The sequence below is a fragment of the Oncorhynchus keta genome, chromosome 10 (assembly GCF_023373465.1).
Source record: "Oncorhynchus keta strain PuntledgeMale-10-30-2019 chromosome 10, Oket_V2, whole genome shotgun sequence".
Lineage (NCBI taxonomy): Eukaryota > Metazoa > Chordata > Actinopteri > Salmoniformes > Salmonidae > Oncorhynchus > Oncorhynchus keta.
The window spans coordinates 59,676,900-59,689,998 of record NC_068430.1 but is presented as its reverse complement, the minus strand read 5'-3'; the positions used below and the strand labels follow the sequence as shown (position 1 = coordinate 59,689,998).

The 13,099-nt window shown below is 43.0% G+C and overlaps 1 protein-coding gene across 2 annotated transcripts; it reads right to left on the bottom strand.

The window, feature by feature from the left end:
• Positions 1 to 4,982: 4,982 nt before the first annotated feature.
• On the bottom strand, positions 4,983 to 6,942 carry zgc:194981 (uncharacterized protein LOC561073 homolog). 2 transcript variants are annotated; one of them, XM_052527416.1, is made up of 5 exons: positions 6,594 to 6,942; positions 6,167 to 6,245; positions 5,848 to 6,053; positions 5,503 to 5,622; positions 4,983 to 5,334 (listed from the first exon to the last, which is right to left on the bottom strand). In XM_052527416.1, the coding sequence occupies exons 3-5, from the start codon at positions 6,034 to 6,036 to the stop codon at positions 5,248 to 5,250; spliced, it is 396 nt and encodes a 131-aa protein (XP_052383376.1). In that variant the 5' UTR covers positions 6,037 to 6,053; positions 6,167 to 6,245; positions 6,594 to 6,942; the 3' UTR covers positions 4,983 to 5,247. The 2 variants fall into 2 exon arrangements, with proteins under 2 accessions (XP_052383376.1, XP_035634711.1); XM_035778818.2 differs by lacking the exon at positions 6,167 to 6,245 and having other exon boundaries at positions 6,594 to 6,941.
• Between the last annotated feature and the right edge of the window lie 6,157 nt (positions 6,943 to 13,099).

Genomic DNA, 13,099 nt, shown 5'->3' with positions numbered 1-13,099 from the left:
ACACGAGGGAACACAAGCATACATAGGTTACAAACCATGGACAATCGAGCTAGGGGGTACAATATCACATTACAATTACACAAGGACCTTAAGGGACATACATATACTTACAATTCTAACAGCTTTTTTGTTAGTAGAGCATTTAACCGTCTTAAAATAAAGTTCCATTTCTTTTTGTAGGGTAAGAAAATGTGGTTTTCTGTTTGTAAATTTACATTTGTGTATATGAAATAATGCCAAAAGAATAATGAAATTAATTACATAAAAATGTTTCAGCTTATTTCTATCTTATGTTAAGAATCAAAACAGTACATCTCTCCACAATAGTGTAAAATCTTCATAAATGTGTTCAATTATAAACCTACTGATGTCTTGCCACAGTTTTCTTACATGCATACAATGCCAAAAAAAGATGGAAAACTGTTTCTGGGTGGTCATTACAAAAGGAGCAATTTGAGTTGATGTTTTCCTTAAACTTCTTCATATTGTGGTTGGCAGAATAATATTTATGAATCATTTTAAAGGAAACTTCCTTAATTTTGTTAACAAGTAGGTATGTGTGTGGCAACATCCAAACTTTTTTCCAACAGATATTATCAATAAATCCATTCCAATAAGGCATGACATAAATAGATACAACATCCTGCTGAAACAAGGTTTGTATCTCTCTGTTGTTGAATGGACCAAAAGATAAACAAATCTTTCCTGCTGATGAGTCAACAGGGTCAATAGAAGGTAGGCTCTGAGGGTCAGGTCTTGACACGTTCCTGAATAACATAGCAACACCTGAGGGAATGCCATCTAAAACAATTGCAAAATCTTCAGGTGTTACAGGGACCTTGTAAAGCGATAAGGATTCCTTATAACTGAGTAAAATACCCTCTGCATTTACCAGTTGGCTCACCAATAAGATATTATTTCGGAACCAATATTCTAAAAACAAATAACTATTTTTATACAATATATCCCGATTATTCCATATATAATATCTGTGTGGAGAAAATTTGTGTTGATAAATTAAGGACCATGATAAGAAAACCTGCCGATGAAAAGCAGAACGTTTCCCTGAAACTTTGTCAATATTATAATTGCAAAACAACATGAAGTTAAGGCCACCAAAAGTAGAGAAGACATTATGAGGAATACAATTCCAGATAGAAGTGGGTCTTCTTAGGAATTGTTTTATCCAATTGATCTTAAAATTATTATTTAAAGTAGTAAAGTCCAGAAAATTCAGTTCGCCATTCTCATAAGTGTTCATCACAACATTTTTCCTAATGTAATGGGTACGGTTTCTCAAAAGAAAGTTGAAAAGCATCTGGTCTATCTCTTTGCTTATTTTACTGTCAAGATAGGCACGTTTCTCGACTCATACCCTGGAGAAGGGATTGCGTGACGATTAGTTTAGCAACCGCGTGACGCAACATGATAACGTGAACGCGATTGGTCGACAGTCTGTTGGGTGGGGTGTTTGCACCTACAGTTTTGCTTCTGTACTGCAGTTTGACTGACGTCTGGTCCAGGAAGACAATTTCTTTTGACTGCCAGAGTCCGATTTGACATTTCCTAATAAGACATTTCAGTCACCGCCTTTGTGCACAAAACATCAATTGAATTATTCAAATAATTGTCGCAGAGGCAGAATTGTTTTCCATCACTCACTGCCGAAGATATGAACATTTTATTTTCATCCAATGCCTGCCATGTTGCATTGCTCCCTGTGCGCACTGGGTGCTAGTGCGCATGTATGTGATGTTTGCACTGCCGGCCCGCTCGTTAGGCAGCCGCCATAGAGCAGATTGACTAGGGCGCCATTTTCTGAGGTAAACTGACCAAGACGCTCCTGATAAACAGTGCCCACTTTGTCAAAGGCAAGGGACAAAATATTTTGCTTGTCCATTTCCCAGCGCGCCTCTCCAGGGTGGTGTTGAAGAAACGCATCTCTGCAGCGCCAACGTTCCGTCAAACATTTTTTTATCTGACTTAAATCATGTAGCACATATAGGATATGGTAGAGAGAGTATGTGGCCTTTTCTGTAGCCTACAGGCTGGAGATTAAATGTATGACAGTGTAATGAGAGGGACAATATTAACAAACAACATATCCTAAAGACAGGACAGGTCAAAGTAAAATGGACTATTTTGAATGGATGATCACAACTGTTGTCCAGGAGTTTCACCACATTGTCATGATCAGAGGGTTCACATTTGTATCCATACATTTTTCACAAACTGATCATAGCAAAAAATAAAATACTTCTGCATTTCCTGCTGAGTAAATAGGCTGACGATAACTTCTGATAAAGTTGGGTAGCTGATATTCAGAGCTTAAATAACCAAATTGATTAGTCACAGGAATCAGGACTAATAAATTCAATGCAATGGCCTGTTTTTACAAAGGGTGGGCCGTGGTAGGCTACACCCCAGTAAGCACGAGCTGACTTCTGTCTTGTTTCGGTGTTTTACAAATGGTAGGTTTTCCACATTGATGGACATTCATAAAATAACATTTCAGACAACACTGTAGGCTACACCTCAGTATGGACTGACCGACGCTGACGCCTTTTGGACTTATTTTTTAAGTGCAGTTCAGGACTGGCCTTGATTTCCACATTCACAGACATTGGTTTTTGGTTTGGTCTAGACGACTATGATTGGTTCAGATTTGGTGCGGGCCCAGACTGGCTTTGATTTGGGCCAAGGATTAAATTACTTATATTCAACTTTCATTCAGAACCAAAACTGAGCCTGATTTCAACATCCGGGGATCTCGCCTATGGTGGCAGAATGGCAAGGATCGGCCGTGGATGTTTGTCTGTGTCAAGGGAATGTTACATGAATCCATGAATCTGCTTATACTAACGTGAGTAGATCACCCAACAACTGTCAGGCATCTTGGATGCAGTCTCCAGTTCTTTATACCTCAGTGTGTGGGAAGAGCCTCCAGCTAATGGAACTGAATCATGTGCATGATGGCACACAACGGAAAACATTTATAAAAATTTGCAACGGAAAATGAAAATAAGTATTTCTTATCGGACAAGTCCAGGTAGTTCCCCTCCCTGTGTCAGTCAGTCCCTTTTCTTCTATTTGGTGCTAAATTACCACAACCTTCCTTGATAACAATGGCCGCATGAGCCAGGCACTGCACAAATTCATTCATTTGTTTTCTAAATAATCAAGAGTTAATGCCCAGCTGTTAGATAGTTGAGATTATTTATAGATTACAGTTAAATGAATGGTGTAAGATTTTTTTTATCATAAAACGGAAATAGTTGGTTGTGTGCAAGTTATAATACAAAATCTTTGTCCACAGGCACCATGGTCATGATATATTGGAAAGCCTGGCACCACACGGCGAATTCGCTGAAATGTGGGATAAATTCGCTCAGAAGCAAGAGCGAGAATCCCTGAGGGAGGTCATCAGCAAACTCAAAACTATGGCTGACTAGTGACACGAGCCTACCAGACGAGCTAAATGCCTTTTATGCTCGCTTCGAGGCAAGCAACACTGAAGCATGCACGAGATCACCAGCTGTTCTGGATGACTGTGTGATAACTGTAGTTTAACTGTAGCTGAACTGTGTGATAACTGTAGCTTTCTGTAGTTTATGTGAGCGAGACCTTTAAAAAGGTCAACATTTACAAAGCCGCGGGCCAGATGGATTACCAGGATGTGTACTCAAAGCATGCATGGTCAAACTGGCAAGTGTCTTCGCTGACATTTTCAACCTCTCCCTGACTGAGTCTGTAATACCTACATCTCTCAAGCAGGCCCCCAGTGTCCCTATGCCCAACGAAGTGAAGGTAACCTGCCTAAATGATTACCACACAGTAGCACTCACGTTGGTAGCTATTAAGTGCTTTGAAAGGCTGGTCATGGCTCACATCAACAGCCTCCTCCCAGATAACCTGGGCCCACTCCAATTTACCGCCCCAAAAGATCCACAGATGACGCAATCTCAATCGCACTCCACACTGCCCTTTCCCACCTGGGCAAAAGGAATACATGTGTTAGAATGCTATTCATGGACTAAAGCTCAGTGTTCAACATCATAGTGCCCACAAAGCTCAGCAATAAGTTAAGGACACTGGGACTAAACACCTCCCTCTGCAACTGGATCCTGGACTTTCTGACGGGCCGCCCCCAGGTGGTAAGGGTAGAAAACAAAACGTCTGCCAGGCTGATCCTTAACACTGCGGCCCCTCAGGGGTGTGTACTTAGTCCCCTCCTGTACTCCTTGTTCACCCACGACTCCAACACCATCATTAAGTTTGCGGACGACACAACAGTGGTAGGCCTGATCACCGACAACGATGAGACAGCCTATATCAAAGTCAGTGTCTCCCTGAGCCCATGTCCCAGACAGACAGAACAGCAACACCAGCAGAGCTACAGCACCCCTCATTCTAAAACACCTCTACTGAAATGATGTAGTCTAGGGCTCAGTGCCCTTTCTTATACATACACAGCTTGGGTATCGACTGCATGAGAATTTAACACATCTGTGACAGAAAGAACACTCTGAGAGAACATTGCCGAAGATGACCTCATGTCTCTTATATCTGATGTTCCTTACAGCGGTGGAAGAAGTGGAACTGTGTTTGGTCTCTCCCCTTCCTGTTCTGACCTGTGTGGCAGGCTGGCAGCTTTTATGGCTTAGTCATCCAAAGTAAACAAAGGGAAGCAAGACAACTTTCAAACACAGTGACAAGTGTTGCTTCCAGTGCTCATAAAGGTAGACTTACATAGTAATGAAGAATGGCTTTTCTGTATATAGGGCATGCAAGCTATGTGTATTGTGTAATCGTGTAGTATGTGTAATAGTTTGTCTGCCATTCTAAATGTAAACAGTTATAGGCCTACATCAAAGGCACTTTTTAAAACCAATGGTGAAATAAAGTATACCAATGTGTTCCTACTACTAAGAAATATGACAAATTAAAAGTAAATTAAATCAAGTAAAAAACAACACCAAAACTGCCTTTTCAACGTCATTTATTAACCTCTTAATTAATCAGTAGATCTTGACTGTGGTGGCCAAAGGATTATTGAAGATGTATAACATGTAAAACATACTAAAGGAGTTCAAAGACTGTGAATCAAAGTCTAAATGTCAAGCTTCAAATATTGTGTTTGTGTTGACAATACGATGCTTTTAAAGAATTGTAGATGTATGGTGGTGATGCAGGAGGACGGTTAGTTCATTCCAGAATGCTTTGACAAACTTAAATTCCAAGTCCATGTCAATTACACTGGTCCATCAGAAGGTAGCTTGGAGTCGGAAAGGCAGAATGTGGGACATCAAGCACAACAAAATGGCAGATCATAGTCTGAAAAGAGAGGGACAGACATCATCAGATACTTGAACATTTTAGGGCCAGTTTCCTTGGCGAATACTGTGTATATCATAAAAGCTCAGGTAATCGTATTAACATATACTGTAGGCTAACTATTTACTTCAAGGTGAATGGTGATTTAGCAGGTAAAGTATACATTACCTTGAGATTCGGAGAGTTCTGCAGTCTGCAATCAGCCAAGTTTACATTGGCTTCGTTCTTACACACAGTCTCTCCCACTTTGACAGTCATGGTGTGCTTCACCCGAGCAGGAGGGTAAATCTAAAAGTCAACAGAAATATTTACGTAAGGTGAATACTTTAATCTACGTTTGTACTTTAAATATTCTCATTCAAGTCTAGTGCCAAATCCGAGGACTTAATTACAATTTTAGTTCAATTAGTGATGAAGTATTTTTTCAGTTCAGTTAGTTCTGAAGAATTTAAAACTATTATAAAACAAATAAGATTTTATTGCAAGTGGTGTGCAAGTGTGCAGTCTACAGACCTGTGGTGTGGCAGATAGAATGTCGACGACCTTGTACGCAAAAGCATATTTGTTCATGCGATTATGAAAGTCAATGGCAAAGTCGGCTGCCTCTGTGACACCAGAGCCGTAGGCGTACTGTCCGGACTTGTCCCCCAACACACAAGAGATCACGGTGAGTGCCGCAAGAATTGTGCACAAAGCAGTCATCTCTGTACCATTCAAGTCTGTGGAAGAAAGAGAGCATATCTTTGACACACCTTGCCTTTAGAGATGTGTTCTATTTTTCATTCTTTAAGACAGGCCAAGTAAGTGTATATGAGGCATCAGGACTAGCTACCTTTTCAGGTTTTGAAACAGCACGCATTGAACAATGGAGCAGGTTGAGAACAGGTTTATCTTCAATATAGGAATATCGTCTGAGTGAGAGTTCAGCATATTTTATGATAAAATGACATTGCAAAAATGTGCGCAGTACGTTGAGCACTTAGAAATCAACAAAATACTCAGCCCGGATAAGACATCCCTGAATTATGAGACACATGATTGCAGGTGGTTAGGTTGTTGGATATAATGCCAGTCAAAACCAGACCTAGGCATTATACAAACAAGCTGGCATTTAAAAACTGGCATGAAATATCCAATATTTGCTGTGTAAAATATTTTCTGTGTCAAATAATAACATTGTTTAAAATGTCTTAACAGAAACCATATGCTACTGTAGTACCATATGCTACTGTACATCTAAACAGGAAAAACATGCTCACCTGCAAGCTGCCTGAATGCTGAGTCATCTTCTAGCAGCTATTCTACTTTACCCTGGTGAGAATATGCCGTCCCCCTCTTTGCTCAAGCGAATCATAGCATCAGTGACTCTCTTCCACTTTCACATCTATTGTGTTCAGCTGGCCCTGAATTCCAATAATTAATCATTTCCACAGAGGTGATTCACCACTACTGCTGCAGCAGACTGCAACTTGCTTCTGTCTGCTTCCCTTGACCAGTTTGCATCGAGAGAGAAAGCAGAACAACACATTTCTTGCTGGATGATGCCTCAGGAGTCCTTTATTTACTGTATAACCCAACGCAATTACTTTCTGTCCTCATGGTTAGGTTTCACAAAACCAGGAAGTGACCTTTGACAGTATACAGCTGAGCTCAGTGGAAGCCACTCCTACTCCTCAGAACAAACAGTTGTAACTTATACTGACACTCCGCTGCTCAGACTGTTAGTTTGTGTATCAACATGGCAGAGGCCATAGACTTGATCCGTTTTTCAATCTGGATCTACTGGGGTGGCAGGTTAGAGCTCAAGAGCATTGGGCCAGTAACCAAAAGGTTGCTGGATCGAATCCCGAGCTGACAAGGTAAAAATCTGTCGTTCTGCCCCTGAACAAGGCAGTTAACCCACTGTTCCCCAGTAGGTCGTCATTGTAAATAAGAATTTGTCTTAACTGACTTGCCTAGCTAAATAAAGGTTAAATTAAACAATAAAAAAATACTGAAGGATCCAGTGACCATTCCCTGTGGATACAGCTTACTTGAAGGGTCGGTCCACTTAGATAATTGAAGTAGACATTCTGCACCAATATGTAACTTTTAAAAGCCCACATGGAAAACTCAGAAAATCTGCATTTTGACATGTCCCTCCTCATGTTTTTCCAACTTATAGTAAGATTTTAATCCACTTAAACTAAAAATGTCTGCAATGTATTTTCACCATCATTGTAAAGCCCTAGTTCCTTTGCTTTTACAACGTTTTCTGAAGATTTGATGGTTGAGTAAGCTTGGGAGGAGGTCCTGAGTGAGTGTGTGCATATGTGTTTGTGTGAGAGAGTGAGTGTGTGTGTGTAGATAAGAAGATAACTAGAATATAAGATTACAAGATGTTTGTGAACAAAAGTCTCAGTGATGTTATGTCACTAAGAATAAGTTTCACTGATTCTTCGTCTCCACTAGGACCGCCTTTATGGGATGGAACAGTTGGGAATGGACCCCCCACATAGAATTTGTCAAATTATTATTATTTTCTTCTCACAGACAGCTACAGCTAGCTTCATTGAGTTTGAGTTTATTTTATTTTTACAGGGACAGTGCACAGTAATCAACGTTTCAGTAAAAGTGCCGGTTTTAGCCAGCCGGCTAATTTTTCAACCACAGTCCCTGGGCAGGTTATTAAAAACAATTACACGTTTTGGTAGTGGTGCAATTGTTACGCTCGTTGATGGAATGAGTGGACCAAGGTGCAGCGTGGTAGGCGTACATTTTAATTTATTAAATGAACACTGAAAAACCAACAGATACAAATGAAACGTAAAGTTCTGGGCTGCTCACAGGCAGCTACACAAAAACAAGATCCCACAAACTAAGGTGAGAAAAAGGCTGCCTAAGTATTATCCCCAATCAGAGACAACGATAGACAGCTGCCTCTGATTGGGAACCATACCAGGCCAAACAAAGAAGTAGGAAAACTAGATTACCCACCTTAGTCACACCCTGACCTAACCAACAGAGAATTAACAGGATCTCTTAGGTCAGGGCGTGACAGCAATGATTAATTATAGCTAGTTGGCTAAGCTTTGATCAGCATGGGTATCTGAAAATAGCTGGGCACTGCCAAGAGCAAAAAAAAACTGGAGGACCACCATGTCGAGACCGATGCTGAGCTCACCTAGCAGCCTGCTAGCCCGACCAGAGGTCGAGGAGCCTAGCAGCCAATGCAATACCCACCCTTCCCCCCGTGCTGCCTGCTGACCAACAAGATCAAGAAGAGCCATGGCCTAGCACCAGCAGCACGAGAGTATGATCACAACAAGCACCTGCACCTCTGTTACCCCAGCCACTAGCACCTCACTACCTTGGTGATGAGGAGCCAGTACAGGTTTGTCTTGACACTTACTCGATACTTTTTCAATGTGTGTAGCTCCCAGTACAATTTCTTTAGGAAACCCACGATGGCTGCACAGTACACTGGGAAAAATTTGAAATGACTTCTTGATCAGAGATAGACTGGCCACCTGGCCACGGTGTCAGTCATTTTGAAATCAAGTGACAATATCACAGAGATGCTGGGTGAAATCAAATCTGCTTGTGCATATGGCACAGATGTGAGACTTGAGGCCACAGGCTTATTGAAAACAGTGACAGAGACACGTTTTTTTAAGTTGACTCACAAAATCCTGGGGCTCCTCGACCTTCCTAACAAGTTACTGCAGTATGAAGCTATTGATCTGCACACTGGTGTCAAACTTATACGTACTACGGACGAGTGCACTGAAAAATCCTTGGGAGGCACGCCAGGAGGCACAAGCACACCAGCTCCAAGCAAATGACAGAGCCTCACGAGTAAAACTCTGCAAGAGTATGTAGTTGAAAGAACACTGGGTCAGCCTGTTGATAGAGAAGAGAGGGAGTGTAAATGACTGTTCTTGAGCACTTTAGATACCGTGCTGGGGGAAATGGCATCACGATATAGCGAAGGAAATAGTCAACTGGTGGGAAGCTCTTATGTGCCATGGATCCTGAGAGCCCAAACTGTTTGGATGTGAACATGGTCAAGCCATTGTTGTATGTAACCAAAACTGAACCAGTGGAAGAGGAGTTTATTGTGGCTTGCACATTCTTGTAAAGTGAAATTGCAACCACAGCCAGCAACAAAACAAATGTACCACGCTCAGTGTTCTTCAGAGATATTGCGGGCCTTTGTCAGTAATGCAGACTGCGCTATTGGTACTGCAACATGGATTAACATTTGGGGGCATTTACAGCAATGTGTAAAACATTCCTTCATCATTAAGAACGTATTCAGTGAACACAGACACAGCTTGTTCAGCTGGCATTCGAGAGGGAACTGACAACAACATTTTGCCAGGAAGGAGAATGTAATCAGAAACCTCTCATGATGTTCAGCACTTCATCGAGGAGGCTGCATCTCTTCTAAATGGTACGTTACAACCTTTATGGCCCTGGCCGCCATGCCAGAAATGAATAATTCATTGGTTTTCCCTCATGGAAGCCTGATTGTTTGGCATATTTTTAAATGTATAGTTTGCTTTTGCTTTTGCTTTTTACTTCAATGCATGTTAGATTTATCTGTGATTTTTAATATCATTGCTTGCTTTTGCAGCTCTAATTGCTGTTGATAGATAAACTATTCTTAACCTTACAGCATATGATGACATTCTAGACGATTCTGTGCTATCAACTTTGTGGCAAGAGTTTGGGGAAGGCCCTTTCCTGTTTCAGCATGACAATGCCCCCGTGCACAAAGCGAGGTCCATACAGAAATGGTTTGTTGAGACTGGCCTGCACAACTTGACTGGCCTGCACAGAGCCCTGACCAAAACCCCATCAAACACCTTTGGGATGAATTGGAATGGCGACTGTGAGCCGGGCCTAATCGCCCAACATCAGTGCCCGCATCAATGTTCCAAAACCTAGTGGAAAACCTTCCCAGAAGAGTGGAGGTGGTTATATCAGCAAATGGGGGACCAACTCTATATTAATGCCATGTAATGAGATGTTCGACGAGCAGGTGTCCACATACTTTTGGTCATGTTGTGTACTATGGGGGAGACGCACTCTCGCAACTTCGGTTGAAGGATATACAATCCCGCTGGAAGTCCCGCCTTCCACAGGTGATAAGCGTGAGGCTCGGATTTATTCCTTCAATTATTCCGCTATTCACCTCGGTGTGAAAAGGAACTATTCACGCCACTAAAACAAATAATTGGAAAACAAGTGTTTCACATTGCGCCAACCTAAACATTCCCGTAGTGGTAGTGTGCTCACCCCCTGGACGCTGTATGCTGAATTTTGTACTTGTTCTCATAATCCTTCTAATCACAAACACTTAGTTATTCGTCAATTTGCTGGTGCAATGAGTAAGATGGCTAAGAAAACGACCAAGATGATGACGGTCAAGCTGGGTTCGAGGTGGAGATCAACCCCAAGTCATGCGGTTATAGTACTTCTCTGAAAGATGTGTGCATTGTCACGTACTGCGTACAAACTCCCTGGAAGGACGTGTAGATTCTTAAGGAAGCTTGGAATTACTGATGGCGACTTTCCTTTCCATGATGCCGGTACCTCGGCTGGGCCGAAGAGCAGGAAGCGGAGATGTATGCGGTGGCTGCCCACGCCCAACCCTGCTCTTGTGCATTCTGTCACCGATTATGGTAGGCTACAGGAGAGAGAGAGAGCGGTTAGTTTTGGTGGGTACCCCCCGCCGCCTGTGTCTGCCTCGCTCAGTGATCTGTTCCTATGTGGATTTTTGAAACCGGGCTAACAAAACAAGCACTGTGCTAGCCAGGTTGGCTACTCAACGAGGCGAGTTAGCTATTACTAGCTATTACTATTCCTTCCTCCCCACAATGTAGTTGCTGAGGTAGCTCTCTTGATTAGTCTACGTAGCGTTAAGTCGCTTGGTTATTCTAAATGGGGCCGTGCAGCGGTCAAAGAGGCTAACTAACCTAGCTTAGACTAAAATACCTTCTGGCTAACGTTGGCTAGCATGCATAACTTGCGTCTAGTGAAACTTATTAGCTTTCCCCCCGGCGTTATGGCATCCCCATTCCTATTTTCAATTCCTGGAGTTGGAGGGAGTGGAGGAAGCAGGATTTGCGGGCACCTCCGATGAGGAAGCAGCCCCCGAGCACTTGGCTGGCGTACCCCCTGAGCGAGTGGCCTTGGCACGGGTCTGAGTCACAACAGTGCCTCCACGTTTGGTTACGGTCCAAAAGGGATACTATGTCAGCCATTGCCAGAGCCCCCTGTGCCAGTAAAGGGACCGGGCTTCATGCAGGCTATTACACTCATGGAAGCATATACACTCCCAGGGTGAGAGTAAAAACTTGGGTCTCTGTCCACAAGGGAAAGCCCCTCCCCGATAGGTGGCTCATTACTGGGATTCATTGCTGACTTCCTGCCTGTAGCTCACTAGTCCCTATAAGATGTCTAGTGATACAGGTTATGGGCTCTATAGACGTATTAGTTGTTGGTAGCGGAGTCAAGGGAACGAGCAGGGTTGGACACGACCACGCTATTATCCCACAGTCTCTGTGTTTCATATGAGCCCTGAAATGAGCTGTCTGTCTCCAGCTCAACGCATTTCATTCCTGGGAATTAGATTCAATCACAAATCACCCCTGTCTGTTACCACAGAAGGGGTCAGTTTTTCCCAGAGTTGTCTGTCCCATTCTCAGCTAGGTTACAAGGCGCTTTGTCGCCAGTACCTGTGACTGGTTGGTAGGGTACCCTCCACAATAAACATTTCTAAAGCATGTGGTACTGTACTGGGTGGCAGATGGTTACCGGTACGCATCTTACAGCCTTAAACGAGTGAGGCTTGTTGTGACAACAGTACCCAAAAGTGGCACTGCCAATCAGGGTACGTCACTGATATGCTGTAGCCCCGTGTACCCAGAGTGGGCAAGATTGTCGGCCATTTTAACCCTTTCAACCGAGTTCCACAGTGTTCACGGCTGTCAAAAGTGTTGCGTCTCCCACATGTGAGTTCGATGAAAAGTGTTTCCTTCTTCACATTCAGACACACAATTGTCAAGAGTGGTGGAAGTGGACAAAGAATCTCTCCCAATACACAAGGTGGTGTCCTGCCCCTTCAGATGGCACTTCACGGGAGTTTTGCTGCCTGCTTCAACCAATGGCATGCATGCAGTGTCACCCTGGATCATGCAATCAGTGAACTCAGGGTGCAGGCTACCATTTCTTGTGCATCCCCCATGCTTCTGCAGCATCTGTTTTCTGCCCCTCCCAAAATATATAATTTGTAGATAATAGGCCCTCTTTCTGGGACTCACACACAAACAGAACCAAGCCTGGCCTGTTGAGGAGTGACAGACTCCATCCTAGCTGGAGTGGTGCTCTCATCTTATCTATGAACAAAGACAGGGCTCTAATTCCCCTATCTCCACAATGAGATAGGGTGCAGGACAGGCAGCAGGCTGTTTGCCATAATCACTTATCCCCCATTGAGACCGTGTCTGTGCCTCGGTCTAAAAACTGAATTAGCCAGCCTGCAAGCTTAGTGGAGTCTGCCACTAGCACAGTCAGTGTAGTCAGCTCAGCTATCCCCATTGAGACCGTGTCTGTGCCCTCACTGAGGTCTAGGTTCATGGAAGATAATATTCAAAACTGAACAAAAGGCTGGCGGTGTTTGCCTTAGTCAATCTCACTGGGAATAAAGACCTCCTCCATTCCATTTGCCATTGTTGAAATAGATTGTGATATCTCACCCTCTATCTCAAAATAGGAC

Bases quoted from the DNA above. Each gene is read 5' to 3' on its own strand.
- zgc:194981 (XM_052527416.1), bottom strand. From the start codon at position 6,036: ATGACTGCTTTGTGCACAATTCTTGCGGCACTCACCGTGATCTCTTGT. The intron at 5,623-5,847 runs GTCTGTAGACTG...GTTGACTTTTAG, and splicing joins TTCTATCTGCCACACCACAG to ATTTACCCTCCTGCTCGGGT. The intron at 5,335-5,502 runs GTAATGTATACT...CTCTCTTTTCAG, and splicing joins AGAACTCTCCGAATCTCAAG to ACTATGATCTGCCATTTTGT.